Below are 27,804 nucleotides of genomic sequence, written 5' to 3' on the forward strand. Positions count from 1 at the left end.
TCTCTCTCTCTCTCTGCTCTCCCACCCCTGCTCGCACTCTGTCTTTCAAAAATAAATAAACATTAAAAAATAAAGTAAATAAATGAAAACAATCTATCTTGGCAACCTAACCTGATACCTTCCGTCTCCAGGTTTGAGGGGCCCTCTGTGTTACAATCCCGGGAGAGTCCGGCAGCCCCAGGTGACCTTTGTCTCTGCTCCTGTCCCTCCCCAGGATCTGGGGCTGGGTAGCTGACTTCTACGCTCTGCTTCTCTATTACACGTCTCTGATGGCAATACATTAAGATCTGCCTTCCACTCAGCCCGGAGACCCCGGCTGGTCTTAGACTCATCCATCTGGGTTTCAGTTCACCACCTTAGGGGGTCTCTCCTGTTGTGGGTTTTGAAGGAGGGATGGGGCCAAAGCGTTTCTGCAGTCTGATCACTAAGTCCACTTATTTCTAACGTGCCCTATGAACTTTAATGGACTGATGTATTTTACTGTCAGTTTTGCTCCTCATTAGGCACTACCCCAAATAGGCATAGTAATTTATTATAAAAGAATAGTATCAATCAGGAAAGGATTAAGATACATCAGTGTTTCAGTTTCAGTATTTTTCATGCACTGTAGCATTTGACCTTCCTGATAATTAGTCTGTCGGGTGGATAAGGCAACAATAACCTGGTCCAGGTTCTACAAATGAGGAAACTGGACGAGGCATAAGGAGGTTTCATTATTTGCTGAAGTGCAAAGGCAGGAAAGTGGAAGAGTGCAGGTCATCAGATTTCAAATCCTAGGATGATTCAGTCTTGCTGTGAAGGGCCGCCTAGCAGGATGAAGACTCATTAGGAAAAACTTCATTAAGCCTCAGTTTCCTCACCTGTGAAATGGGGCCATCAATACCCTGCCAGGTCACTGCAAGGGTAAAATAAGGTGACGGCTGTGGGTATCACAAGACGCTCTAGACCACTGATGTCATTACAGAAGGGGGCTCAGCTTTGTTGCTCTTCTCCTAAGCTTCTCTCTCTCTCTCCTCACCCCCCCCTTTCTCTGCCGCCAGTTTGACTCAGCTCTGGTTTGATGGGGGCATGGAGGTCTGAGCCTATGAATGTGATCATGCCCAGAGAATGGCATGAGCTGGAAATTCATCCAAGATTCTGGGAAACTCCATCTCCTCCACCCTCCACCCATCAGGACCCTGATGTTCTGGGCCAGACAAGAATGCGTTGTGTGCGATGCGTGTTGATGCCTTAGAACTAACTCTCCAAAGGGCTTTTATGGGGTGGCCCCAGGAAGTGGGGAAACTACCCATTCCTCAAAGTCCATTTGTAAAACCGATGTGCATGATTTGAAAGCTTGGCTGGAGTTTCAACCCAGTCCTGCAGGTCTTCACTGGCCAACCCTCCGCCGCCTCCCCACAGTGTGGTTACTAGAAAATGTAAAATCACACATGTTGGCTTGCAGTGTATTTCTCCTAGAGGGCTCTGCTCTAGCACGCATGTGCACAAGAGGGTGGAATTTAAAAGGTAAGTGACACGGAGCCAGTGCACTGTTCTCATGGGTAGGAGTTGTGTGTCCCAAGCCCAGCAAAGTACCCCCCACTTTCCCACTAGGGGTCAGGCCCCCACCCCCCACTCACCTGTTGTACAGCTGCTGGGAACTGAACGTATAGAGCACGTACAGGGTGTTTCCTGCCAGAAAGGCCAAGATCCACAAGATGACTAGCACCGACCTCTTCTCCTGGAGACAAAGCAAGAGATCTGTAGGGCTGCTGCAATGCCTAAGGTGCACATGGCAAAACATTCCAGAATGTTCTCTGACAAGTGCCAATTTTCCCCTTTCTCAAAGGTTTGGAAGAAGCAGGGCTGATGGTGAAGGGAAGGGCACTGGCATCTTCCCATCCCACTGGAACCCAAGGGGTGGTCACAGAGAAGGTGACACAATGTGGAAATGCGTGGGGGCACCTGGGTGGCTCAGTCGGTTAAGCATCTGACTCTTGATTTCGGCTCAGGTCGTGATCTCATGGATCACGGATCTCATGGATCGGGCTCTGAAGCCTGCTTAAGATTCTCTCTCTCTGTCTCTTGTCTCTCCACCCTCCCCCCCCCACAAATGTAGAAACCTGTTATGTGAAACGGCAGGAAGGCATTACAGTTGGCAGCACAGCTTCTGAAGCTGAACAGCCTGGGTTCAAACCCTTAGTCTGTAATCAGAGGGCTGGGCAAGCTACTGAAACTCTCTGCATTTCCCTCTCCTCATCTGGAAAATGGGTATATACTGTGTCTCCATAATGGACTCGTGAGAATCAATGTGCACGGAATGCTTAGAACAGTGCTGTACGTGGTAAATGTTAGTTCACGCTTTGTGTAAAGAACTGAGGCCCAGAGAAGGTAAAGAGCTCTTGCTCAGGGGCACATGTTCTAACCCTCCGTGCCCTCATTTGAGGATGAGAGTTTTGCTAAGGGTTAAGTACAGTTTCAAGGTAAACATTCAGCCTACCGTGGGTTTGTGTTTCAGGCTCGATGAACCGTAGGACCTATTATTCAGACTTTACAACCCAGCAGCAGATGCAGACCTACAGGCTGGCAAGTTCTGCTCCCACTTTTTCTAGCATGACCTCTGGGCCACTATCCTGGCCTGACCATTCAACATAGGGCCTTGAATTTATAGGGTTAAATTCAAGCTTGTACTGGAGGCCATCAAAGTCTTTGCTCAAGTCATCCCTATTTCTCTCTCCGGCTTCATTTCTTTTTTTCTTCATGTTTATTTATTTTGAGAGAGAGAGAGAGAGAGAGACAAAGCAGAAGTTGAGGAGGGCAGAGAGAGGGAAACACAGACCCCAAAGCAGGCTCTAGGCTCTGGGCTGTCAGCACAGAAGCCAACACAGGCCTTGAACTCATGAGCCGCGAGATCATGACCTTAGCCGAAGTCAGACACTCAACCGGCTGAGGCCCCCAGGCGCCCCTCTCTAGCCTCGTTTCTGATTAGTCCCCAGGAAGACCAGAAGGAAAAGCTTCTGGTACTCTGTTTCCTGGCAGCTTCCCCGCCTGAGAGCGAACCCAGGCAATCTGTGGAGAAGGTGCAGAGCAGGGTGCTTGTGCTCTGAGAAGACACACACGCAGACCCCTGTGCTGCTGAGTCTTAAAAGCTCCTCTTTTCCTGGACCAGGGCGGCTGCATTGCTGGAATAAGATGAGGTCATCATTTCCTCAGCGTACCCTTCCCTGCGGTTTTGGTAAATGCTCCACCATCTCCAGACACAGATCAGTGCTCCATGCACGGTTACAAAGCACATTTCCACAGAGTAGACAAAATGAATGCATCTCCATCCACCCATTATTCCAGGCGTGGTCAAGGTTAATGACCCTAGAAACCACCTCCCACCATCCAATGGCTCTTATCAATGTGAATAATCTATTCAGCAGCCCTTCTGACTCCAATAAATAATGGATTCCAGCTTAATCCCCCCCGCAAATCCAAGCCAGAGGTGGAATACAAAGAGAATTAGCAAAATGCCGTGAGAAGCCAAACTCTGAAGGACAAAAGGGAGAGTTCTCTAGCAGGAAGTGGAGATGTCTAAACTTGCTAAGGGTCATGGAGAATCGCTTTCACAGAAAATACGTACAGGTGGGCAAAACGTCACCTGTCTTCACAGGGCTCAAGGGTGCCTACCTGGAATGCCTATCGATGGATACAGGCACTCTTTTGCCCCCTAAAATGTAAGCCATGGCACCACTTGGATGTTACTGCATTCGAGAGAGAGGCAGCCCTAGAATTGTCCCACTATGGTGTTAATCAACCTGCTGGTCTAAAGGCGGGTCCGGGATGACGGCGGTGAAGCTGTACGGCCCCCCAACAGCGCCAGCGGGATGGCCTTCACTGCGAGAGTAGCCAGGCAGATACAGGTGCCATGGACATGCCGGGGCAGACCCTGCTGTTGGAAAGGTGTGGGAGAGGCATGGCAGGCCATCTGTCCAGGGGCGGCAGGCAGAACAGCCTCCCACAGAGACCCCGTCCCAACCCCTGGAACCTGTGGATGTGTTCACTCACGTGGCAAAGGGGAAGTGAGGCTGCTAACCAGCTAACCCTGAGATGGGGAGAGACTCCAGAATTTTCCAGCTGGGGCCGATGTAGTCACTAGAGTCCCTAGAAGTGGAAGAGGAGACAGAAGGGGGAGTCCCAGGGAGAAAGGACTAGAGGCAGGTGGGCACAGAGGTGCAATGCTGCTGGCTCAAAGGAAGAGGAAACGGGCCATGAGCCAAAGAATGTGGGCGACCCCTAGCACGTGGGAAAGGCAAGGCAGGGGTCTCCTCTGAACCCTCTGGAAGAACACTTGTGCTGACACCTGGTCCTCACCCGCAGAGGCCCACTTCAGACTTCCGACCCCCAGAACCACACGGGAGTAAATCCGTATTGTTCAGCCACTGGGTTTGCACTCGCGCACCCCAACAGCCTCAGAGACTAATCCGCCAGGTGACTCACCTTCAGAGAGACCTGTTCTCGCAGCGTGGAGTTGGCATAGGCAAAGGTGCTGGCCATCCCGATGCACACGGCAATGCCTGCGGGACAGAGAAGGGTCCGACAGCACCGGCTCAGATGCACCAGGCCTGGCCCTGGCTTACTGGGGACCGCGAGCCACATTAAAAAGTCACTACCCTCTATTGCTTTAGACCAACCAAGCAGCAAAGTTTCTGCTGGACGAATGCCAACCTCCCCAGCACGGAGGAGGAAAGAGGCTCAGAGAAGGTGAGTGACTTGTCCCAGGTCACATGGCTGGTCGGCCAGGATCGGAACCCAGGTCTTACTCAGAACCCCACAATCTTAAGCGCCGTGCACCATGGGGGCCTCTACTGCCTTGCCCTGGCACTTGGGGCGAAGCCCCCCCCGCCGTAGGTGAAGCCCCCAGTTGACACCCCTGTGACCCCCAGGACTCACCAAGCTTGTGCTGGAAGCACACTTTGGCCAGGAGGATCAGGATGAAGGGCAGGCCCTTCTGGAGCCAGCAGACCACGGCCTTCAGCTCGGACAGGGCGGGGGCGGGCGTCCCCGGCTGCTCATCGCCCCCCTCGTCGGAGTGAGCGCGGTGGTCCCCGCCCACGTGCTGCAGCAGCGAGCTCCCGCGGTGGGCGCCGTGGTGGAAGTGGTGGAGGGGCTGGCGGTGGTGGTAGGCGGCCCCCTCGCCCCGGCCCCCGCCCTCCTCCCGGGACGCTGGCATCTGGATGAACACGTCCCCGCCTCCGGCCGACGCCCCCAGCACCAGGCTGGACGGGAACGGGGCGGTGGGCAGGCTGCCCGCCGGGAGGCCGGGGAGGCTGGAGAAGAGCGCAGGTGGGGAGGCCGCCTCTGCCTTCAGACTCTCAAAGACGCCACCTTCATCCACGCTCGCCTCGGAGCTGAGCGCTTGGCTGCGATTTCTGGGCCAGGAGGGAAGAGAGAGCCCCACCAAGTCAGGCAGAGAGAAAGAGAAGCACCCCAGTGGAGGATGGGGGAGGGGCAAACAATAGTGCCAATCTTGTTACAGGCTGAGCTGGGTCCTTGTTGAAGCCCGAACGACCAGGACCTCAGAAAGCGGCTGTATTTTCAGATAAGGTCCTTGCAGGGGTGATTAAGTTAAAATGATGTTATTAGGGTGGGTCCTAATCCAATATGACTAGTGTCTTTTTTTTTAATGTTTATTTATTTTTGAAGGGGAGAGAGAGACAGCACGAGCAGGGAAGGGGCAGAGAGAGAGGGAGACAACAGAATCCAAAGCAGGCTCCAGGCTCTTAGCTGTTAGCACAGAGCCCGACATCAGGCTTGAGCTCATGAGCTGTGAGATCATGACCTGAGCCGAAGTCGGATGCTCAACTGACTGAGCCCCCCAGGCGCCCCAGGACTAGTGCCTTTACAAGAGATTAGGACACAGACACAGGGAAGACCCCATGAGGACAAAGGGAGTAGGAGGCCATCCACAAGCCAAAAACAGAGCTTCAGAAGAAACCTACCCTGTCCACACCTTGATCTCGGAACTTCCAGCCTCCAGAACTGTGAGACAATAAATTGCTAATTTTTTTAAGTTTATTTATTTTCAGAGAGAGAGAGAGAGAGAGAGAGAATGAGAATGAGTGGAATAGGGGGAGAGAGAGAGAGGGGAGATAATCCCAAGCTCCAACTTGGGCTTTGAACTCACAGAACTGTGAAATCATGACCTGAGCCGAAATCAAGAATCCAATGCTCAACTAACCGAGCCACCCAGGCACCCAAGTAACTCAGTTGTTTACGGCACCCAGCGTGCTGTATCTTGCCCTGAAAACTAATACAAATAGTAATAGCAATAGGGTCATAATCTTTTTAAAAAATGTATTGTGTGACAGACACTTTTCTAAGGGCTCGCCATTGATTACATCGCTAAACCCTCCGATCAACCCTGTGAATTAGGTACTAATAGTACCCCCATCTAACAGATCAAGAAACCGAGGCATAGAGAAAGTAACATGTCCTGAGTCACATAGCTGGTAAGGGACAGAGCAAGAGAGATTCAACTAACTCCAGAGCCCACTTTCTTAACCGCTATACTTTACAGAAAAGCTAGCACAGAATCTATGATTCCAGAATAACCTCAGGAACTAGGACCCCTGGCCCTATAATCTTCAATGACTCCCAGTTTCCAAGAGGGCCCAGCCTTGGTCACTGGCTGATATTTAGAGAGAAGCAGACATATTAAAAGTAAAGTAAAGAAGACTCAACAGAGAAGCCCACATTCAAACTCTAGCTCTATCCTTCCTAAAAATATTTTTTTTCCTTTTAAATTTAAATGTTTCTTTATTCTTGAGAGAGAGGGAGGGAGGGAGGGGCACAGAGAGAGGGAGACAGAGGATCCTAAGTGGACTCTGTGCTGAGAGCAGAGAGCCCAACACGGGGCTTGAAATCACAAACCGTGAGATCATGACCTGAGCTGAAGTGGACGCTGAACCAACTGAGTCGCCCAGGCACCTCTCACCCTTCCTAGAGGTCTTACCAACCCTGCACTGTTTCCTTACCTGAAAAATGGCATAAACACCATTCATACACAGAACTCCTGTGGGATCAAATTTAGAACATCCTTCCAACACACAGTAGGTGTTCAATACATGGGGATGATTATCTCTAATCCCTATGGAAAGAGCCCCAGGGCCAATGGGCCACTCTAGTTCCAAACTAAGCTTCTTGTATTAGAATCCAGCAAAGGATTCTAGGGCTCTTTCAGCGTCATTGCTGGAGGAGCAGGGAGCCCAGAAAAGTTATCTCCCCAAGAATGGAGAGCCCCCGAACTGGGTACACTTTCCATGAACACGAGGCTCTGGACTTCTGGATGTCATGTCTAGGGCTGGTCTTCTCAAATGGGACCATGATGTAGAAGTTCAGTCTACACCACAGATACAAGTGGAGCTGATTTGCTACGTGTGCATGTGTCGGGGAGGAGCAAAGAGTATCCTTCCTTCTCCCTCCCTTCTCTCCCCCTGCAGTAGGGTCCCTAAGGCACCTCTCAGACCCCCATGCTACTTAAAATATACCATGACCTTCGTGAATGTGAGAGCTGAGTCCCATTCATCCTCTGGACCCCACAACCCAGGGTACATGGTAGGTACTTAGTAAAGGTGTGCGAGCTATCACCCAGGCACATCACACCAGACTCTGTATAACTTACCGTCTGCTCAAGAGACCAGGATGCATTTTAAAAAAGCACATGTGATTATTTCCTGCCAAAAGGGCTTCCCATTCTAAACTCCTTCCTGCAGGCTCAGGTAAGCACTACCTATAGACAGGGACTAATATCATTCCTCTTTTACGGATAAAGAAACACACTCAGAGAGACAGAACTGCCGGATGCCCTGGGCCATCTGGCCCCAAATCCCAATGTCATCATGTGCCTTTTTCCTATGCAGGGCCTTTGCATAGACACCAGGATGTCTTCCCCACCGCAGCCCATTCCACTGAGGTAACCGGTGCTCATCCACCAGATTTCAACTAAAATCCCTCTCGCCTGGTGGAGCCCTCCCTCCCTCCCTCCTAGACAACAGCAGTCTCCTTGCTCCTTACCCTCACTGCAGCCGAACCCACTGCATGGGACTGCTCCCCGATAGCATTTCCCTGCTTACCTGGCCCTCAGCCCTAGCTGCACGTGATAATCACACAAGAGAGCTTCTGAAAAATACAGGTGTCTGAGACCCAGTGTTAACCAACTGAATCAAAACCTCTGGGGGTGGGCCCTGACATCGCTAGGTCATGAGATCCCTCCAGGTGATTCTAATGTTCACTCAGCACCGAGACTAGCACTGTGGACAGGGCCCTGCTCCAGAGGTCAAACATCGTGATTGTTTCTTCCTACTGTCTCTCTCCTGCCTAGCACAGTGCACCTGGCACACAGAGCACGCTCAATTAATCCTGTTTGAAATAATGACCGAATGAACTTACTAAAGGCTCTGAGCAGGCCTGCAACTGCATTAAAAAACTGATTTTGTTGAAACGTCATGTTTCCCAACCTTATTTGACCATTGAATTCTTTGACCTATTAACATCTTACAGGACACCTGTGAAACCCAGCAGGGGAACTGCTGGCCTAGAGAAATCTCACGGTTGGCTTCTCTAACTCTATAAGCTTGACCTGGGGGAATGTTATCATAAACCCACCCCATGGCCCATCCCTGCTGGCTCTAAAAACCCAGGAGACATATGGTCCTACTCTCTTGGGCACAGAATAACAATAAAAGTAATATTAACAACAACAACAACAACAGACACCATGGCTATGACCCTCAAGGGGCCATGAGCTTTTTCTGCACTTCAAGAAACTGAGCTCAGAAAGCAGGAGGCCTGGCAGGTGCCCACGCTGACCCACACAGGGGCCAAGCTTTGTCCCCCATCGGGCCCTGGAAAGCCTTCCTGGCCCCCTTGAGCTCACCAGCCCTGAGCTCACAGGGCTCAGGGGGCCTCCGGTACAACCAGGGAGGACTCAACCCACCAAGGAGCTTTTTATAGCTGGCCTCCATTCCCTGGGCCTCTCCCTGGTATCCAGCCGAGATTTCAGCCTAAATGGGAAAGAATATTCCTTGGAGGACAGAGGCTGTGCTTCCAACTTAACCACTTAAGGGCCAGAATGTGAGGCAGCCCAGGAGTAGATCCACCCAGACAGGAGGGACTCGTAATGTGGTGACTCAAAGCATAGACTATGGGGGGCAATGGACTGGGGCCTGAATCTCAGCCTGCTGCTTACTGGCTGTGTGACTTCTGGGAGTTTACTTCCCCTCTCTGAGCCTCAGTTTCCTATAAAAATCTTTCTGACCTCCTCAGGCCAATGTGAGGGTGGCACGGGGTAAGCACACAATACACGGTGGCCGTTATTTTCCTGCTGCGGTCTCTGTCCCCAAAGACCTCATGGTTCACTGGAGGGCAGACAGCAATTCTGTCCTCAGAGGCTAGGGCAGCTCCAAGCAGCGCATGTATACGCTGGATACCGTCTTTGTGCATCTTCAGGCTCGTTCACTCATTCAGAAACAACCCTGAGTTTTATTATCTAGATTTTATGGATGGGAAAGAAAACTGAGGCTCGGGGTACAGTTGCTTGCCACAGGCACCGGAGGTGGAAAATGGCTAAAGCTGGGGTTCTAGCTGGGGGTCACCGGACTTAAGGCCAGTGGTCTTCCTGGCAGAATGGTCAGGCTTGATGCCAAACGCACTGGTAAATGCTCTTTGGGATTCTGTGCTCAGCCTTGGGGCTGCCGGGGACCCAGAATGGGAGGTGAAGGAGGAGAAGTTCAGTGGCCAATTCCTCGGACGCACGTGCCCAGCACACGGGGGAGAGCATCACAACCTGAGACCAGTCGGCGCGGTGTGAACTCTCCTGGACTTCGCCAGTCATTCTAGTGCATGTTTTTAACTGTGTTTTCTCAGAATTTCTCCTTGTCTGTTTGGCATCTGTTAATCAGAGGGCTGAGGTAACAGCCAAAGTTGTTTATATGCCCACCCACTTCCTTATGGACGCCGGGCACACCCAGCCAATATTTCCCCTGCCCTAAACCCCCCAGGGCCAGGTATCAGAAAACTAAACAACACCCCTATAGCCCAGAGCCTGACATTATTCAAGCTGGCCAAATCCCAAGCTGTCACCCCCCCACCCCCACCCTGCCACACAATGAAAGCTGTGGCCTACGTTTACTCTTTGCTTCTGTCTGTCTCCTGATGGTGATTCCCTGCGTGGCCCTGCCTACTGATATGTGTCCCCCTCTCTCAGGACGCGTACGTAACAGAAACCTCCCTGAGACCTTAGCCTCTCCACGTCCTCACTTGATCACCTCTAGAAGTTAAAACCTGGGGAACAAGGGGGTCACCAGTCACACTGGCTTTGGGGATGACCATCAAAGCAACAGCAAACTGCACTGCACTGAGAAATATAAGCTCTCACTGGCCAGAGCAGTTTCCAACCACATGTCAACTAATAAGTCACCCGAGAAGCAGGTGTTGCTTGATCCAGATTTGGAATTGCCCCTGATCCCCTGGGCCCAGAGCCTCTGAGTGGAACGAAGCCAGGAGACGTCTACCTACCTTTCAGGTGGACCGTTCTCTGTGTTGCTGCTGTGGCGTCTCTGCATTTTCCTTAGGACCTGAAAGTCAACACATGGCGTGGGCTGGCATGTCTCAACATTCCTGTTGCTGGTCGGATTGCCCAGGCAACTATAAGCAGGTGTCACCCCTCTCTCACACCCCCACAGCTCTCTGACATTCTGCAAACCCTGTCTGCATCTCTCGGGCTATTCAGCCTTCAACTCAACATTCAATCCCAGTGAGGAGACTGTTATCACCCCATTTTGCAGAGGAGGATGTTGAGACCCAGGGGTGGAGGGAGCCTTCATGTGAGAGGAAGCAGTGGACAATGCGGCCAAGAGATGTTGGATGACAAGAAGTAAGCAGTGGACTGGCAGTACAAGACACGGCTTCCAGGGCGCCCGGGGGGCTCAGTCGGTTAAGCGTCGGACTTTGGCTCAGGTCATGATCTCACGGTTTGTGAGTTCAAGCACCATATTGGGCTCTGTGCTGACAGCTCAGAGTCTGGAGCCTGCTTTGGATTCTGTGTCTCCCTCTCTCTCTGCCTCTCCCTCACTTGCACTGTCTCTCTCTCTCTCTCAAGAATAAATAGACATTAAAAAAAAAAAAAGAGAGACATGGCTTCTGGACCGATGCTGCTCATAACTTGCTGTGTGACCTTGGGATCATCAGTAACCTCTCTGTGACCTCAGATTCCCCATCAGTTAAATGGGGGAAGGGTGTGTGTGTGGGTGTGGAGACGCTGAAACCCAAAGCTTCCTTTTAGTCCCCCCAACCCCCCTGTTTAATAAAGTGGTAATGAGGACGTGAATCCTTGCGGAGACAGGTCACCTGGTTCACAGCGAGGAGCCACATGGACTTCAGAACTCCATGCTGATGACGCCTGCGGTGGGCCTTCAGGGCTCCTGATTGGGACGTGATCGCTAGAGGCCAGAAAAAGCAAGCCTCTCCCTCCTCTTCCTCTGCAGAGGGATGCACAGGTCACCAGAGCTCCAAACCTTGGATGGAACAGAACACTTCAGGGAATAGTCCATGCGATGGCTTGAGCCTGAGAATGTCTTAGCTCTGAGCACATCTCTGGTTAGCCTCTCACCCATCCTTCTTCAGGGCTCCTGGGCACGTTTTCTTAATGTCTTTTTCCCTATTGACAAACTAGGATCCTGATTGGGGAACACAGAAAATCTGTTTAAGGTCCTCCGATGGCTTCCCACTGCAACCAGAATAAAATCCAAACTCTCTTTACAGCCTACAATTTTGGCCTGATGCCACCTCACCTGTTTCCAATCTCATTTCCTTCTACTCTTCCTTTAACCACCATGAGCTTGTTTCTCATACTTGCTGGCTCGTCCTTGCCTCAGGGCCTTTGTTCTTGCTGTTCTTTCTTCCTTGAACGCTCTTCTTTCTGTTTAGCTCCTCAGGTCAAACATCACCTTCTCCTCTCACCCTCCTGACCCCACGGTATGTTGCTCTGTTTCATCTTCTTCATAGAACTTAATCATTTACTTACATGTTTGCCTATGTCATCTGTCCTCCATTAGAATGTAAAGTCCACAAAAGCAGGCACCCTATGTTTGGCTCATCCCTATACCTCAGCATCCAGAACATTGCCTAGCACAGAGTTGCATACAATAAATATTCAAATACTTATTCAACAGTTATCTATGGGTCTAAGTTACTTTTTTGTACACTCCCTTTTCCCTCCCTAGAGAAATAAAAGCCATAGACTTTCCATGAGTAGGTTTAGCCTCAAATATATATACACATACATGTGTATATATACATAGACACGTATACATATGTACATATACACATATGTGTATATATACATAGACACGTATACATATGTACATATACGCATATGTGTATATATACATAGACACGTATACATATGTACATATACACATATATGTATATATATCTGGTACCAGGACCAAAGATGGTAGGTTGAGGACATCATAATTGGTTTTGCATGATTTCCTAATCTTGACCACCTCCTTCAGGGGGCAGCGTTGGTGCAGGGCCCCTGATTAGAGACAGAATTCAGCAGCTAAACCTCTTTTGAAAAATCAGCTAAGAAGTGGGTCAGTATCACCATCCGAGCTACAAAGCAAAGCTCCTTATGTAAATAATTTTCAAGAACTTGCAATGTCTCCTTAATGCCCTCTCCCAATGATCCCTCCCCCTCCCCCATCACTTGCAAATCCTTGGGCGGAAAATACAGCTCCCAAAGTTTCCATCCGCGAATTTGACACAGTCTCCAAAGTCACATGCCCAAGATTCCACTTTGAGATGCTCGCTTATGAGGGGCTTCGGATTCTCTGCTGGACCCAGGCCGTACGTAATTATTCCTATACTGAATTCCAGAACAAAATTCTGCACGTGGGATGCATCTGAATGACTGAATGAAACGTCTCTTGGCCCTCTGTTCCATTCACTGTTCTACATCCTCATGAACAATTACCCTAAGACTTTTCCATACATGCTTTGTTTTCAGTTGAGCCCCCGGGGCCGTTACGGGCACCGAAATGCACGCGAGAGCATCTCCCGCGTTACACGCACTGGAAGCAGGCAGGTGCACTTTGGGGAAAAAAGCCGCGAGCGTCTCCCATTTCTGCAACCAACGTGGAGCACAAAACGCCCTAGGACTACAGGGGCGGGAGACTACACGAACCATCCCCGGAGGAAAAAACCGCGTTCTCTTCTTACCTGCCCAGACAATTCGGCAATCACAGCGGCATCATTCACGTCCTTCCAAGCCAATCACGCGCGCGGCCCGCGTGGCACGTGACTTCCGAGTGCTTCCGGCCGCTTGTTGGGTTCTCTCTCAGGTGGCCTTAGCCCGGCGCTAAGACCGCCGCGCCGCTACTCTTGCTGTGCGCACGCGATTGCCCGCCCCCTTTTCGGGACTCAGCCAATTGGAGCACGTCGCTCCTCAGGGACCAATAGCGAGGAGCCGAGCGAGGCCGGCTGGCCACCCGAGCGCAGCGGAGGCGGGGCGGGGGGAGGGGTCACCTGGGGAGACGNGCCTGCCCCGCTGTGCGCCCCGGCCGCCGCGCCCCGCGTCCGCGCCGGCATGGTGAACCTGGCGGCTATGGTGTGGCGCCGGCTCCTCCGGAAGAGGTGGGTGCTCGCCCTGGTCTTCGGGCTCTCGCTCGTCTACTTCCTCAGCAGCACCTTCAAGCAGGTCAGTGGCTGCCCGCCGCCGTCCCACCTTTGCTCTCCCGGCCGCCTGGTTTCTCCCTGGGTTGGGGGGACCCGCCTCTGCAGCCGCGCTGCCAGTGCGTCCGAGCGTCCGGCGCGCTGTGACTGAGGACGGACGAAGGGACCTGCCGGTTTCGTTGGTGCGCGGGCGAGAAGGCGCTGCTAGGCCAGGGGTACAGGTGAGACTCGAACCCAGGTGTGTGGGCCCTCAGCGGTGGTTATCACCCATCCTGCCCTCGGCGTGCCTTTTACCTGCGGGGTCTGGGGCTTAGAGGGAGCGTGCGTTTCTGGTTTCATTCTCCTGGCAGTCGCGGAGGGTGGGTGTCTCCACTTTGCAGCGGGGGAAACTGAGGCTCAGAGAGGCCAGAGCTTGCGTGCCTGGCCTGCATGTACTTTGAGGGCCCAGTGGTCCACCCGGCAAGACTCAGCAGGACCCACGGAGGTACCCTTCCGTGCATAATTCGGTCGGATGGAATTTTCTTTCTACCACCCCATCCCGTTAGTTTTTCTTCCCATGTGAGAATTTCTGGTTGAAAAGGCAGGATGCTTGGGTGAGAAATGCGGCCAAAGCAATTGGAAGTTTGTTTGGTAGAAGTCCGGATGGAGCGTTTGGGGTCTTAGAACGGGTGCGCATACCTCAGAGTGGATCAGGGGCATTCTGGTTTATGCCGTTTCTCTGATGTAGTTATTATTAATAAAAGCTCCCTTTTTGATTCCCGAGGGTCAAGTTCATAAGTATATTAACGAATGGAAAATAAAGGAACTGTGTGGTCACCTTAGTTAAATGGGATTGGTGGGAAAGCTGCGTAAAGCGGAGGTAGAGAACTGTACCCCACCTTAGGCAAACAGACTGAATGCTGTGAGCCGCTTACCTTGACCGGGATGTGTTGGTGACATGCCTGAACTACATGTTTCAGGGACTCATGTTTTCTGCGACCTCACAGATACCTTATCGTGGTCACATGCTCTTCCTTCTCTGTCTGATGGACCACTGAGTGTGATAGTGATTGGACTCAGATCCCTGCCTTTCTATCTGACCCATTGTTTAAACACCAGCTGTATGCTCTTGATACCCCATTTTGTAACTTTTGCCTAGACCTGTCCAGAAACCCTCAATTCTTCTATCCGCTCGCCTACCTGACATCGTCTGGAACGTGTCAGAGGCTTCTCATCCTTGGCCAAAACAGAACTATTGATTCTCCACCACCGACACTTCCTCTCCAGCCTTCCCAGGCTCAGGAAGTGCATTACTCTTCACCAGGTCGTCAAACCACAAATACTTCCTTTTTTCCCCCTCACTCCCCACATCTAAAATATTGCCTTTGCCTCCACAGTGTGTCCTGATTCTGTTCCTTTCTCACGATGGTCACTGGTGCCACCCTAGGTCAGGCTACCTTCGTCTCTTGTCTGGACTGTGCAGCTAGTGCAGTAGCTCACTAGCAGGTGTCTGCTTTCTGTCTTGTCTGACGGTCTTTCTCTACCCAGCAGTGATAGGGTTGATAATCTGGGGGGTAGGGGGGTGAATCACAGCACTCTCTTGGGTATGATTCTTCTTTGGCTTTCTGTTGCACTCAGGTAAAACTCCAGACTCCATTCCAGGGTCAGTGCATAATCAGGGTTTGTTTGTTTATTTTGTCATTTCAGGCCAGACTGTCTCAGGCCATACCAGGTGACACAATTTAAATTACAGTTCCTTGCCCATAGATTTGCTTTATTTTCTTTGTAGTAGGAATCACTAACTGAACATTTCTTGTTCCTTTACTTATCTGTCTTCCCTCTCTCTTCCTTCTAGAAGGTAGTGTTTTTTTTTTTTTTTTTTACATTTATTTATTTTTTTGAGAGACAGAGGGAGACAGAGCTGGAGCGGGGGAGGGTCAGAGAGAGAAGGAGACACAGAATCTGAAACAGGCCCCAGGCTCTGAGCAAGCTGTCAGCACAGACAGGAACCCAGGAACCGTGAGATCATGACCTGAGCCGAAGTCGGACGCTCAACCGACTGAGCCACTCAGGCGCCCCAAGAAGGTAGTTTTCTTGAGAACAGGGACCTTGACTGTGTTGCTCATAAAATGTTACCCCTGAGAATATTGCCAGGCACTTAATGAGCACTCAGATATGGGTTGAACAAATGAGTGAGTTGTGCGTCTTTTTAATTTGGATGTCTTTCCCTCCCTTCTGCAGCTAATTTTTCATTTCTTGACCCAGATGCTCTCTGTGACCTTCCCTACAATCATCCTTTGGGTCCTCCAGGGCACCCCATATTTTATTTTAAAATTAGAGTGCGTCTTTTAAAAAAAAAAAAAAAACTGTGATCTGTGACGATGATTGATTGGGAAGGGGATGATTGTGATTCTCCTAAAACTGTTCGCAAATTTCTGAGGGTCTGATCCTCGCTCTTCCCCCCCCACCACCCCACCCCAGCCTAAGAACACTTCAGCGGTCACCTTTCTCTATCCCTGCCCATCAGCCCCTGGCAAACACTAGTCAACTTTCTACATCTGTGGATCTGCTCTTCTGGACGTTTCATGTAAATGGGATTGTACAACATGTATTTTTCTGTGTCTGGCTTCTTTCAGTTCGAAGCCAGCGTTTTCAAGGTTTATCTATGTTGTAGCATCCATTAGGTGCTACATTTTCATATGTGAATAATGTTCCGTTCCGAATACAAAGGAAATGTTATTCATAGTTTAGATACCCGTCTTGTTTGGAAATACGTTCTCGGTTTTCTTAGGTGCGTTTCTAGGAGTGGGCTTGACGGGCCACACAGTAACTCCATGTTTCCCTTCTTGAGGAGCTGCGAACTGTTTCCCAAAGTGGCTGCATCACGTGCAATGTCCTTTTAAGAAACTCCACTTGTCGAGTTTTGATGTAGTACCAAAGAAGATTATCTGTGATTATTTGAAACTGCCAATAAAATACCCTGCCCGTGTCCAGCCACACATCTGCGTGAGGTAGATTCTCTTCATCTGCTCCAAACCAGACAACACATTGCAACAGATTGACTGCAGGGGGTGCGATGGCAACCCAGGCGTCGTCCGTTCAGCCAGACGTTAAGAGGACTTGCAGAAATGTAAAAGCATTTTCTTATCAAATTTCTTTTTTGTTTGGAAGAGCGTTTTTTTCAAAAACAAACAAACAAAAACACCTGTTGACGGAGTCGCCCGGGTGGCTCAGTTGGTTGGGCGTCCGACTTCGGCTCAGGCCATGATCTCATGGTTTGTTGGTTCAAGCCCCACATCGGGCTCTGTGCTGATGGCCCAGAGTCTGTTTCGGATTCTGTCTCCCTCTCTCTCTGCCCCTTCCCCGCTCATTCTCTGTCTCTCAAAACTGAATAAATGCTAACACAAAACAAAACAAAACAAAACAAAAAAAACACCTGTTGACGTAGAATAGGCTCGTTGTTATTTTTAAATGAATAGGTAATTTATTTAAGTAAGTAATTTAAGAACTTATTTTTTAATTTCCAGTATGATAAATGTCGATAGCCGTGATCCTCATAGACCACCATATCGAGATTCTCCGTATAGAGAATATGAAGGGGGCCTCGGAGCCCGTTCCGGCTGATGGCGCCCTAAGTGCCCTTGAGTTTGCCGCGCCCGCGCTGCTCGCTGCTGCGGCCCTGGCCGTCCGTGCGACCTGAGGCCAGTGTGCCCGGTTCCTCCCTGTCCTCACCTGTGGGGCGGGCATGGCATGGCATACTGAATCTCCGCAGCGGGCGCGTGTGCTGGCACTGAATTGAGAGGGGGCCACGAAGAATTGTGAGACTCGGTGTGGTCCCGGGCTCTGCCTCAGAGACTGTGCGCTCCCGGCGCAGGTGCAGCTGCTGTCTGCCCAGAGACTAGCCGATTATCCTCTGTTGCTTTGAATTCCTCTTTTCTTTGGTTTTCACGTTAATTAATGCTTTGGGGGATAAGTTTAAATTGTAGAGATGGGAGCTCAGGCGAAATTAATGACAATGGTGGGGATGCCATGGGGGGAGAGGATTGGGTGCCAAGTGACTTGGGTGCATTTAACAAATGTTCACTGAACCCCAGCTGTGCACTAGGTGCTGTCTGCTAGGTGATGGAGGTGGGGGCGGGGGGGAGTGAAGCACAAAGCAGACAGGGTCTTATTTCTCCGAGGGCCTGTGTTCTGCCAGGGAATAAGGGAGCAGAAATGGCAAATGACCAGAAATGTTTCAGGTTTATGATATGAAGGAAACAAAAAAACAAGATGTTGTGATAGAGCGGCAAGGTGGGCCTGACCCTGTGGGGCATTTGAGCTGCGGGGTCCTTAGAGGTCAGCCCCGGTCAATAAATGTCCTCATGTTCAAGTGGAGCTGGTCCTGAAAGTCTCAGGGCTGTGTGCATAACTCTTTGAAAATAATTAACATCTTTAGCTTTAAAATAATTAAGTATGCAAGTTGCAGTAGACGAAGAGTGTGAGTTCGATAGTTCTGAACTGTCCTGCGTCATAAGAAAGTTGCTAACCTGTTTTTGTTTTGTTAGTCGCCGATTACCAAGATAGGTATATTTTTCAGAAAGTTTGTCATGTACTGCGCAGGGTAGAGGAGGAGAACAGTGACCATGGGACGTTTGTCTCATTTGACCATTATAATCTCTGAAACATAGGACAGTTCTTGAAGTACTCCTTAAACCAGGCTAAGTAACATATATTAGTAATGAAAACACAGTAACTTCTTACCATTTATGAAGAAAGTTCAGTTGTTATTTTGTTTTGCTCCTTTTCGTTTCCACTCTTTTCTTTGTCCCCTAGCGTACCCAGTGTGGTGGACTGTTGTGGTTAATTGCACTGATTTCCGTGTGTACTTCTTTATTGACTGCTCTGGGGACTCCTTGAGAATAGAGAGCCTGACTGCCTTTGTCTCTGTATCCTTCGTGCATTGTAAGGACTTGTTCCCTTTGCGGGGAAATACACGCACACAGATGCATGCCCATGTGTACGTATACAAGCCTAGAATTGAAACAACCTAGTAGAGTAGATCAGTTTGGTAGGGGGTTGAAACCATGGAAGGAATCCCTTCAGTGCCCCTTCACCCCCCCCCCCCTTGGTGAGACTGGACCCTCAGAAAGATGAATGTTAATTTATTACATTTGCTGCAGTGTCTTAAACTATCTCTTGTATGGTTTTGTTTTGGTTTGGTTTTTGAGTGTTCAACTCTTACCCGGTCCTTTTGGTAAGGTCTTGAATATTCATGTTTGAGAACAAGTTTAAGTACTGGAAGAATTGCCTTCCTGTTTACTAGGAGTGTAGTTATGTGGAAGAGGTCCTTCTGGGATGCACTTGGCTGTGAACACTTGTTTTCTTTCCGGAAGAATAACAGGATAGTTTGAGAGTAATGTAAGGAGTACTTTTAACCTTGTTGTGAGATCCAGTGTACTTTGACCAGCCACTTACTAGTCCTTATGGCTATTAAGTTTTCTAGGGCAGCAATTGAAGCTCCGTTTCGTTTGGACATAGCTTGAGTATGTAGTTAACTGATACGGTCCCAGCAGAGCAGAGGAACATAAATGTAGAGGTAGTTAAGCCGTATGCACCTAAGTGATTTGTCCTGTATTCCCAAGGCTTCTGCACTTAGCCCTTCCTGCACCAACCAAGGAGTACAGATGTTGTTTTTATATAACCCATCCTGTTTCTGCCGGTGCCAATTTTTGCCTGTAAATGAAACAAAAGGGAGAGGCAGAATAGAAATCAGCCACTAAGTGTAGCTGTTTGACACTTAGTAAATTAAAGAACAAAACCAGCACTGGTGCAGTGGTGGTAAAATTGTAAACACGGTTATATAAATGTGCGTGATGTTACAAATGGTGTATATAACTTCGGGGAAGTTATTTGGTACTATATACATTAACTGGTTTTGATAATTATTACTGCAAGTTATGGAAGAGAATAAATAACTTTTTACCGCAGTGCTACCTCTGATAACAAAAATATTATTCTGTAGGAGATGTGTTTACTAAATTATGGCCCATCAACATGATCTATTATTATATAGCCTTGAAAATGTTTTTATCAAGATAACGTAGGTATGTGAATGGCTTACCATCCAATTAATGTCAAGAAGAGTTGAATGCAAAGCACCGTCATTTGTAGTATAAACAGCAGGGTCAGAGGCTAAAAGTTAATATATAAAAATTGATATAGCTTTGTTTAGCCAATGGGATTGTGGGCAATTTTTGTCTTTAATGTTGGTAATCATGCTTTTTTAAAATACAATTTTTATTTTGGAGCAATGACAAATTTAAAAAAAATTAAAGGATAATACAGAGTTCATCTAGATCCCTCAGTGTCTTCTCTTATTAATGATAATTATGCTTCTTTCATTTTATTTTAAAGTGAAGATATCCCAAAGATGATAAAAGGTGTTCACAGTCACCTTCCCTTCCCTGTCCATAGTCTGTAGCATATCTTTCCATACTTCTTTCTCAGCTCTTACAAATTTTTATGTGTATGTTCTTATAATTGTTATAGTGTGTGATAATATGCACATTCTTTTGTGACTTGCTGGTTTCACTTAATATATTGTGGGTATCCAGTGTACACACAGTGCTTCTCTGTATTAAAAACAGCTGGGTGGTTGAACAATACTGATTCCCAGGTCCCATTCACAGAGATTTTTACTCAGTCTGAAGTTGGGCTCAGGAATCAGAATTTGTTTTAAGGTCCCTGCATAATTTAATGTGCAGGTTCAGATTTAAGAACTTAGTCTAGATAAATACATATTCACATCTGCATTTTTTGTAATGGCCATAGCTATACCAGTGTTTTTCAGTCATTTCACTGTTGGGTTTCTAGGTTTTTCCTGCCATGTAAACAGTGCTGTAGTCATAAGCATCCTGGGGCATCCTTACACAGTGGTACTTTCTATAGGCTCAAAAATGTGCTTGTTGTGCCAAAGAAGTATATGTGGATGTGTATGATTTTTAAAAAATTTTTAATGTTTATTTTTGAGAGAGAGAGAGCATGTGTGCGCGTTCGCTTGCTCGCTCGTATGTTGGGGAGGGACAGAGAGAATGGGACACACAGACTTCGAAGCAGGCTCCAGGTTCTGAGCTGTCAGCACAGAGCCCGATGTGGGGCTGGAACTTACAAGCTGTGAGACCATGATCTGAGCTGAAGTTAGACACTTAATCGACTGAGCCACCCAGGTGTCCCTGTAGGTGTGTATATTTTAAATATTAATAGCTTTTTCCAGATTGCTTTTCTAAAGAAATCTCAGTAATTATAATGATCTGCTTCATTGTTTAAAGTATATATTCTTTGCCATCAAATTTTCAAGGTTAGTCCCTTTTGCTGGTGACATGTGACAGATCATTCTTAATGGTAAAAGCCACAGAATTCTATTTAAAAGGTAGAATGTTTACATAAAGAGCCTTTGTGAGGGAGTCTTGTTTAATTGTTTTGTTTTCCAGCAGCAGGTTAAAGGGTTCGGAAGATGGCCGTCTCACGCTTGGCTCATCTTCTGGTGCTCAGGCGCCTTCCCCTTAGTGTCTGTCATAGGATAGGAGAAGCGGCCTTGCAAGCTCAGCTGCAGCCTGGAGGCTAGGAGACAAGGTGCGGGTGCTCGCCTTTAGAGGGGCATGTCCCTGTGCACGGGTGGGTACCGGGCTGGCTGGCAGGGGTGTCTCATGTAAACAAAGGTATATTGTAAGGGTTGCATACTCTCTGCCTTTTCATGGGAGAAATTCGCAAGGTCACATGCTTCTTCTTGCCCCTAAAACCAGCCTCCCACTTCCGTGTCCCCTGAGTTTACCCCTGAAGTACTCGTAATGGAAGTGGCCTTGTGCTCCAGATGAGCCCAGGTATTGTCTGAAATGACCATTGCAGAATTTTGTGACGTGTCTTCTTCTATTTTGAAAGTGTGTTCAAATTTTATTTTGTGTGTTTGTTTTGATATAAAAAGATACGTTAAATGATTTGCCATCGGAAAAATGAATTTAAAACTTTTTCCCTCCAAAGTTTTGCATCGAATTAACACTTTCATCCGTGTTTACAATGTGCATGTAATCCAAGGGCCATTAATGTAATTATACCAGTTTTGAAGCATAGCCTTATTTCTTTTCCTGCAGGTTTACTTTGCATTGTATGTTACGACTTTGGCTCAGACTTGCTCGTGTGGGGGGTGGGGGTGATGATTCCTGTCGTGTGAGCTTTTTAATATTGTTTCTGCCCTGTTACTGTAGTGTCTGGGAAGAATTGGCAGAATGCAAGAAACGGTACTCGAACCTTTCTGTTTGTGGTCTCTGTAGGAGGAGAGGGCAGTGAGGGATCGGAATCTCCTCCAGGTTCAAGACCACGACCAGCCCATTCCGTGGAAAGTGCAGTTTCACCTGGGCAACAGCAGTCGGCCGGGCAGCCAGTGCCGGAACTCCATTCAAGGGAAGCACCTCATCACAGACGAGCTAGGTAGGCCTGGCCCTGTCCTCTCTGCAGCCAGCGATGGGCCCGGGGTAGCCTTGCCCCTTCCTGCTCTTTCCCAGAGTTCCTCACCTCCCTGTGTCTTGCACCTGCTCACCACTCACGATCCCCTCACTGTCAGGAGCTAATTCTGTCTCCTAAGCTCCTGGTGCCTGGGGGTTTCAGCACCGGCCCCTGGGCTGCTTCCTGCCAGTCTCGTCCTGGCCCCAGGACATTTGCATCTTGCCAGTGTAGCCTTCTCCCCAAGTGGCGACCTCAACCCGGTAACCAGCGCTCCTCCTTGGTCATCTGCATACTCCACACGGTTCTGGCACTTAGGAAATGTGCTTGTTGACTGGCTGGGTGCTGTCACACGAATTATAAACATATTCCACGGGTGTTACTCTTATGGTGAAAACGGCAGCCTGTCTGTCTGGGGGCTTTCTCCCACAGTTTCCTTGCCTCCTGTAGTCTGTAAGGAAGGTGATTCCTGTGCCATTGAGGTGGGTGGCTTAGCTGCTCGAGGCCGCCCCACGCGGAGGCTAGCCCAGCCTTCCCACTGAGGGCCTCTCATGAATGCACAGCCTGCGTTAGATGAGCTGGGCCCTGGGCTACAACCTGTCTTGAATATCTCCTCTGATGTTTGCAACAGTCCTGGGATGTGTAGGCATTGCTCTTGTCGCTTTATAGATGACAACCCAGGCACCAAGGGGCTAAGGAACTTGCCCACAAGGGCAAGGACTCTCATACAAACGGTGATCAGGATACCGTTGTCACACCAAAAAGTAACCCTTTCCCTTCAGGTCCACTATCCACAGACAGGTTTTCAGAGCTCCCTGCTAGTTTCACAGGGTTTTTGTTTTTTTCCAGCTGGTGGTTTGGAGATGATGTGGTTGGTCTGTTTGCAAGAGTAAGTTTTGCTCTGTTTCAAAGAACCTGAGCACAAGTAGGTTGTGACTACGGCAGTACTGAAATTGAACCGGGCAACCTTGAATTAGAATGCTCCTCTGTGCACACTGACCGACCAAAATGCACGCGCGCGGCCTTTCAAGTGACAACGGCCGTGCATTCCCAGCAAAATAAAAACTAAATAAAACTTTTCTAAAAAGATCTCCAAGGCATCAGAGCAGATGAGATGATTTGGAATAGAAGGCAGGGCTCAGAGGAACACGAGGCACCTACGGAGGGGGGCTGGACAGGTCTGCACAAACACACTGACAGTCCGGCAGTGCTGCCAGCGCCAGTACCTTTACGATCACACTGAGAAGGCAGAGAGTACTGCAAATAGCCTCTTTTTGTGTTTTGTTTTTTAAACAAAGTTTGGCCAAGGCAGTTTACTTCCATAGGCTGATACGGCCAGCCTGCGGGAGACCCTGGCAGGACTGAATGCAGAGTCCAGTCTTTTCTCTTAGAGACTGTTTTGTTGGTATGACACCCAGTGCGAAAACACGAAGTCTTAACGCCCTGGGTCTGCTAGTTAACATCAGGTTATGAGTGACGCCATTTTTGTTGTAGCTAACAAACGAATAATTTTCCTCTGATTAATTCACGTGAGACAAAGACTCTCAGAATTCTTAAGTAAAAAGTTCCAAGAATCAATCAATAAAAAAACAGGAGCCATGGTTTGTATTGTCGGATACAATAGCTGTGAGAAGCAATAAACAGCTACAAATAAAGCCTGGAGGAATTTATGTCTTTCAGCAGGCAGGTGCCACCGCAAATATTTCCAGGTTAACAGTTATTAAATAAGACAACCAGTTAGAATGGCAAGCTTTTCCAAGGTTAGGAGTTCATTTCTCAGTCAATAGCAATACATTCTGAGGTTGTGATCTTACCGGACTCCTTGTTGGAAGTGACATTTGCATGAATAGATTTACGATGCAAAGGGAGAAATCTTGAGGAGCTTTATTTCACCAGAAGTCAGGAGGCCCTGGGTCTCAAGGCTAAGCACCTGCGGCTAGCGCTGGGCGCGGAGGGCACCCTGTGGGGCTGACGCTTTACAGTACGGGACAGAGAAAAGGGCAGAAAGGTGTTTGTCACAAATGGAGGCGAGGTTACATTATGTTTTACGTCTTTCTGACACAGAGGTGAGAAGGTTGCAGTGTGCTTATCATTCGGGGCAGAATTTTGTGAAACGTGTTGGCCTGTTTGGACTTTTGTTTGTTTGTTTATAATCCCTGTGAAGAAAATGAGTAATAGTTAAGAATCTCATTTACCATGACATTCGAGTCTGTTTCTTTTAATTTTTAGAAGACAGAATGGTATAGTCAAAAAACAACAACAAAAGGTTCGCAGTTCGTAGGTAACTGGGGTCTGGTTCTTTCCAGGTTCCGGTTTTCTAGGTGTTAAGTGAGGGTCCTCCGAGTCTCTTCCGTTGTTCTTTTACTGGTGCCTTCTGCCTCTGCACAGACTTTGTTATCCAGAGCAGTTTCTGAAAACAACCTTATACTGCACCGAGTCTCATTCTCCGAGGATTAAAAAGCTGGGGCATTTGGAATGGAATGATGCTGGCGACAGCTGCTCCGCACCTGGGGGCACCTGGGGGCTGGTGCACATGCCTGGGAGTTTCCCAAGGGCCATGTGGTGTCCCTCATGTACTTATTCTTACATTTTTCTGTCCCACTCCCAGAACGTTGTAGGGACATGTCTGTTTAGCAGCTCTGAACAATAAATTAGTTTTTTCAGGGAGATTTTCCTTCAAGTTGAATGTGGATTTGACTGGGTCGGAGGGCGTGTGTACAGATGAAGGGATTTATGAGGAGTGGAGGGAATTAGGATGTTTCTCCCTTGGGTGGTAGAGAATTGGCCTTCCCTAATGCTGAGGGGTAGTTGAATCCCTGGCCTGGATACTTAAAAACGGCCTAAATCAATTTATGAAGATTAAGTGGGACTACTTTAAAAAAAAAAAAATCTTCCAAACTACTAAATAAATGCCAACCATTTAAAAGATATTTGTAAAGAGTGGGTGGGGGGAGGGTTGGTTGGTTTTTTAATCCAGGCGGCTCTGACTTTCAGGAATGAATGCCTTCGTTTTTTTCTCTTTTCTTTCTTTTCAAAAAACCTTGCCATTTGTCTTCAGTCACAGGTGAAAGAGTGGCTTACGTTGGTTAGGTGGGACTTGACACAGTGATGAAATCAAGCACGTGGCAGCAGACGGAAAGGTCATTTTAGGAAGGTTGGAACGTGTAGCCTGCTTCCGACACGGGAGCCCGTGCTGCCTGTAAACAGCTGCACGTAGAAAACGCCGACCCCCTTGTGTCTCATCCTGGCCCTTTGGCGCTTGGGGTGCTCCGGAGCCCACACGTTCCGTCTCCGGGCTTCTTGCCGCTTCGTGCTCACCCCACTAGGGAGGGGGGAGAACTGCCGGCTTGTGCTCAGGTGGGTCTCTGACTTCCAGGATACATCTGTGAAAGGAAGGACTTGCTGGTGAACGGCTGTTGTAACGTCCATGTCCCCGGCGCGCAGCAGTACCGCTGCGACGGCTGCCTGCCCAATGGCTGCTGCGGCGCTTACGAGTACTGCGTGTCCTGCTGCCTGCAGCCCAGCAAGGTATGGGGCCTCTCCGGCCCACGCCGCCCTTCTGTGCCTTCCTCTGGAGCCAGGGAGTCTCCACGTGACATCGTTTCAAAGATAGAACTGGGAGGGGCTCCTGGGTGGCCCAGCTGCTGAAGCATCCAACTCGTGACCTCAGCTCAGGTCGTGATCTCCCGGATCGTGGGACGGAGCCCCGCAGTGGGCTCTGGGCTGACAGTTGCGGAGCCTGCTTGGGATTCTCTCTCTCCCTCTCTCTGCCCCTTCCTCGTGGGTGCGTGTTCGAGCGCGCTCGTTCTCACTCTCTCTCTCTCTCTCTCTCTCACTCACTCTCTCACTCACTCAAATAAACGTTAAAAAAACAAAAAGAGCTGAGGAGGGAACTTTGTAGACATCAGAAATTGCTGCTGTGAAGAATGGTGATGGTGCAAGGAGGTGGTTCTGTTACTTGTGCAGGGTCGCTCGTCAGATACCTAACAGATAGGGTAGCAGGCTTCTGGTTCGTTTGAGCTTGCTCTCTCCCTCTGCGCCCCACCCCTATCCCCCACCCCCCATCAGCAGTCTCTTAGTTTAGGAGAAATAGCCAAGGTTACCTTGTGCTGCTGAGTCCGGAATGTATTACAGGTGCTAACTTTTGTTTCCATAGCAACTTCTCCTGGAGCGCTTCCTCAGCCGGGCAGCCGTGGCATTCCAGAACCTCTTCATGGCCGTCGAAGATCACTTTGAGTTGTGTCTGGCCAAGTGCAGAACCTCGTCCCAGGTCAGAAGCGGTGATCTCTCCAGCTGGGGGACGGGCGAGCAGGAGTCAGGATTTAGAAGAAGACTCGAAAATATGCGCTTCGGGCCTCTTGGTGGAGTGGCAGTGGAGAAGAGATTTAAGCGACGCGGTGTCTAGCTCTGTTCGGTGGAGTGACGGTATTTAGGAAGTCGGCATGAGGTTGTGCACGTTAGGGAAGTCAAATATTTATATTAAATCAAGGTATAATCGGCTTGCATCTCCCCTATCTGATGGGCATGTCTGCACTTCCAGGGGAAGCTTAAAATTACGTTGGGGTGTGGGCGGAGCCCTCGCAGCCCGGGTCCTGAGAGCAGTTCTCGCCCCCGCGCCTTTGAAATGTGACTAAGGCTTTCCAGCAAGCACTTGTTCAGAGCAAGCAGTAGTTCTGCGACAGTGTTGTGGTTTATTTTAGGATTCAGGGGGGTGGGGCAGGTGGGCCTTTAAAACTACACGAGTAAATCTGTGGGTGTCGAGCTGTCAGCACTCACCAGCGTGCTGTCAGTAGACGCTTTGCTCCTTGGGTGCTGCACCCGTCGCTGCATGTGTGTGCGCGTCTCGCCCTTGCGCCGCGCCACAGCCTCGGCGCTCAGCTTTCGTGGCGGGTGTTGGGGCTCTGGTCGCAAGGTCACAGATGTGTGAGTGGTGCAAGCACGCTTCTCCTGGCTTCTCTCTGCTGTCTCCAAGGCTGTACTGGCTTCGTCGGAGACAGCGGACTTGTCTGTCCTTCTCTGCGACTCTTGTGCCCTCGGCAGATTCCTGTAGACTGCCTTTGATTTTTATGCTGCTTTGTCCAGCTCTGCTCTTAGAGCATTCACAATCACGGGGTAACTATTTCAGGGATTATAATGAGCATTTAGAATCACGAAGAAATTCCTGATGGTCTTGTTTTGCTGGAAGAGCTTTCTGCTTGAATGGGCTTTAAAGGAAGTGTGGAGGAAGGTTGAACACATGACTCATTTTGATTCAGATTCTCTCTCATTCTGAGAAATGGTAGAAAAGGCGGAATATTTTCTTTCCTTAACTGATAAAACTCAGACACTATTTCCAGTCTTAAGGGAAGATGCTAACCTTTCTGTCTTTTATTGTAAAGGGAGAGTTCCCAGTGGCCAGTTGATTGTAGTGTCCCGAAAAAGAGATTTGCTGCATGTCTATAAATTGGAATAATACTTATAATTTAGGTGTTAAGCATTGGCCTCGGGCTAATTAATGAACTCCAGACTAGCTAAAAACTCAAGTTGCTTGGATGAGAACAAATCGCTGCAAAATTAGCCGTCAGAGATGATGGGCTGGATTAAGTCACACTTTCCATTTGCTCAGCCAGATGAGGCTTTTGTGGGGTTGGCCTCATGTGCCAGACCTCA

At 49.1% G+C, this 27,804-nt stretch overlaps 2 protein-coding genes across 5 annotated transcripts in view; one reads left to right on the forward strand and one right to left on the reverse strand.

Annotated features, from left to right (window-relative positions):
* The window catches only part of RNFT2 (ring finger protein, transmembrane 2), a 64,262-nt gene extending 50,957 nt beyond the window's left edge, over positions 1-13,305 (reverse strand). For both annotated transcript variants that reach the window (XM_077765937.1, XM_077765938.1), the window contains exons 1-6: positions 13,246-13,305; positions 11,371-11,537; positions 10,540-10,598; positions 4,915-5,393; positions 4,462-4,538; positions 1,620-1,720 (exon numbers count right to left, since the gene is read on the reverse strand). In XM_077765937.1, coding sequence (XP_077622063.1) covers positions 1,620-1,720; positions 4,462-4,538; positions 4,915-5,393; positions 10,540-10,598; positions 11,371-11,394 — 740 coding nt within the window. In that variant the 5' untranslated portion in view covers positions 11,395-11,537; positions 13,246-13,305. The remainder of the gene's footprint in view (positions 1-1,619; positions 1,721-4,461; positions 4,539-4,914; positions 5,394-10,539; positions 10,599-11,370; positions 11,538-13,245) is intronic.
* Positions 13,306-13,566: 261 nt separating this feature from the next.
* The window catches only part of SPRING1 (SREBF pathway regulator in golgi 1), a 56,307-nt gene continuing 42,069 nt past the window's right edge, over positions 13,567-27,804 (forward strand). For all 3 annotated transcript variants that reach the window (XR_013335619.1, XM_077766036.1, XM_077766035.1), the window contains exons 1-4: positions 13,567-13,723; positions 21,987-22,143; positions 25,532-25,683; positions 26,312-26,425. Coding sequence is in view for 2 of the 3 variants with exons in the window: in XM_077766036.1 (XP_077622162.1) it covers positions 13,613-13,723; positions 21,987-22,143; positions 25,532-25,683; positions 26,312-26,425 (534 nt within the window). In the remaining variant the exon portion in view is untranslated. The remainder of the gene's footprint in view (positions 13,724-21,986; positions 22,144-25,531; positions 25,684-26,311; positions 26,426-27,804) is intronic.

The sequence above is a fragment of the Crocuta crocuta genome, unplaced genomic scaffold, assembly GCF_008692635.1.
Source record: "Crocuta crocuta isolate KB4526 unplaced genomic scaffold, BGI_CrCroc_1.0 scaffold339, whole genome shotgun sequence".
Taxonomy (NCBI): domain Eukaryota; kingdom Metazoa; phylum Chordata; class Mammalia; order Carnivora; family Hyaenidae; genus Crocuta; species Crocuta crocuta.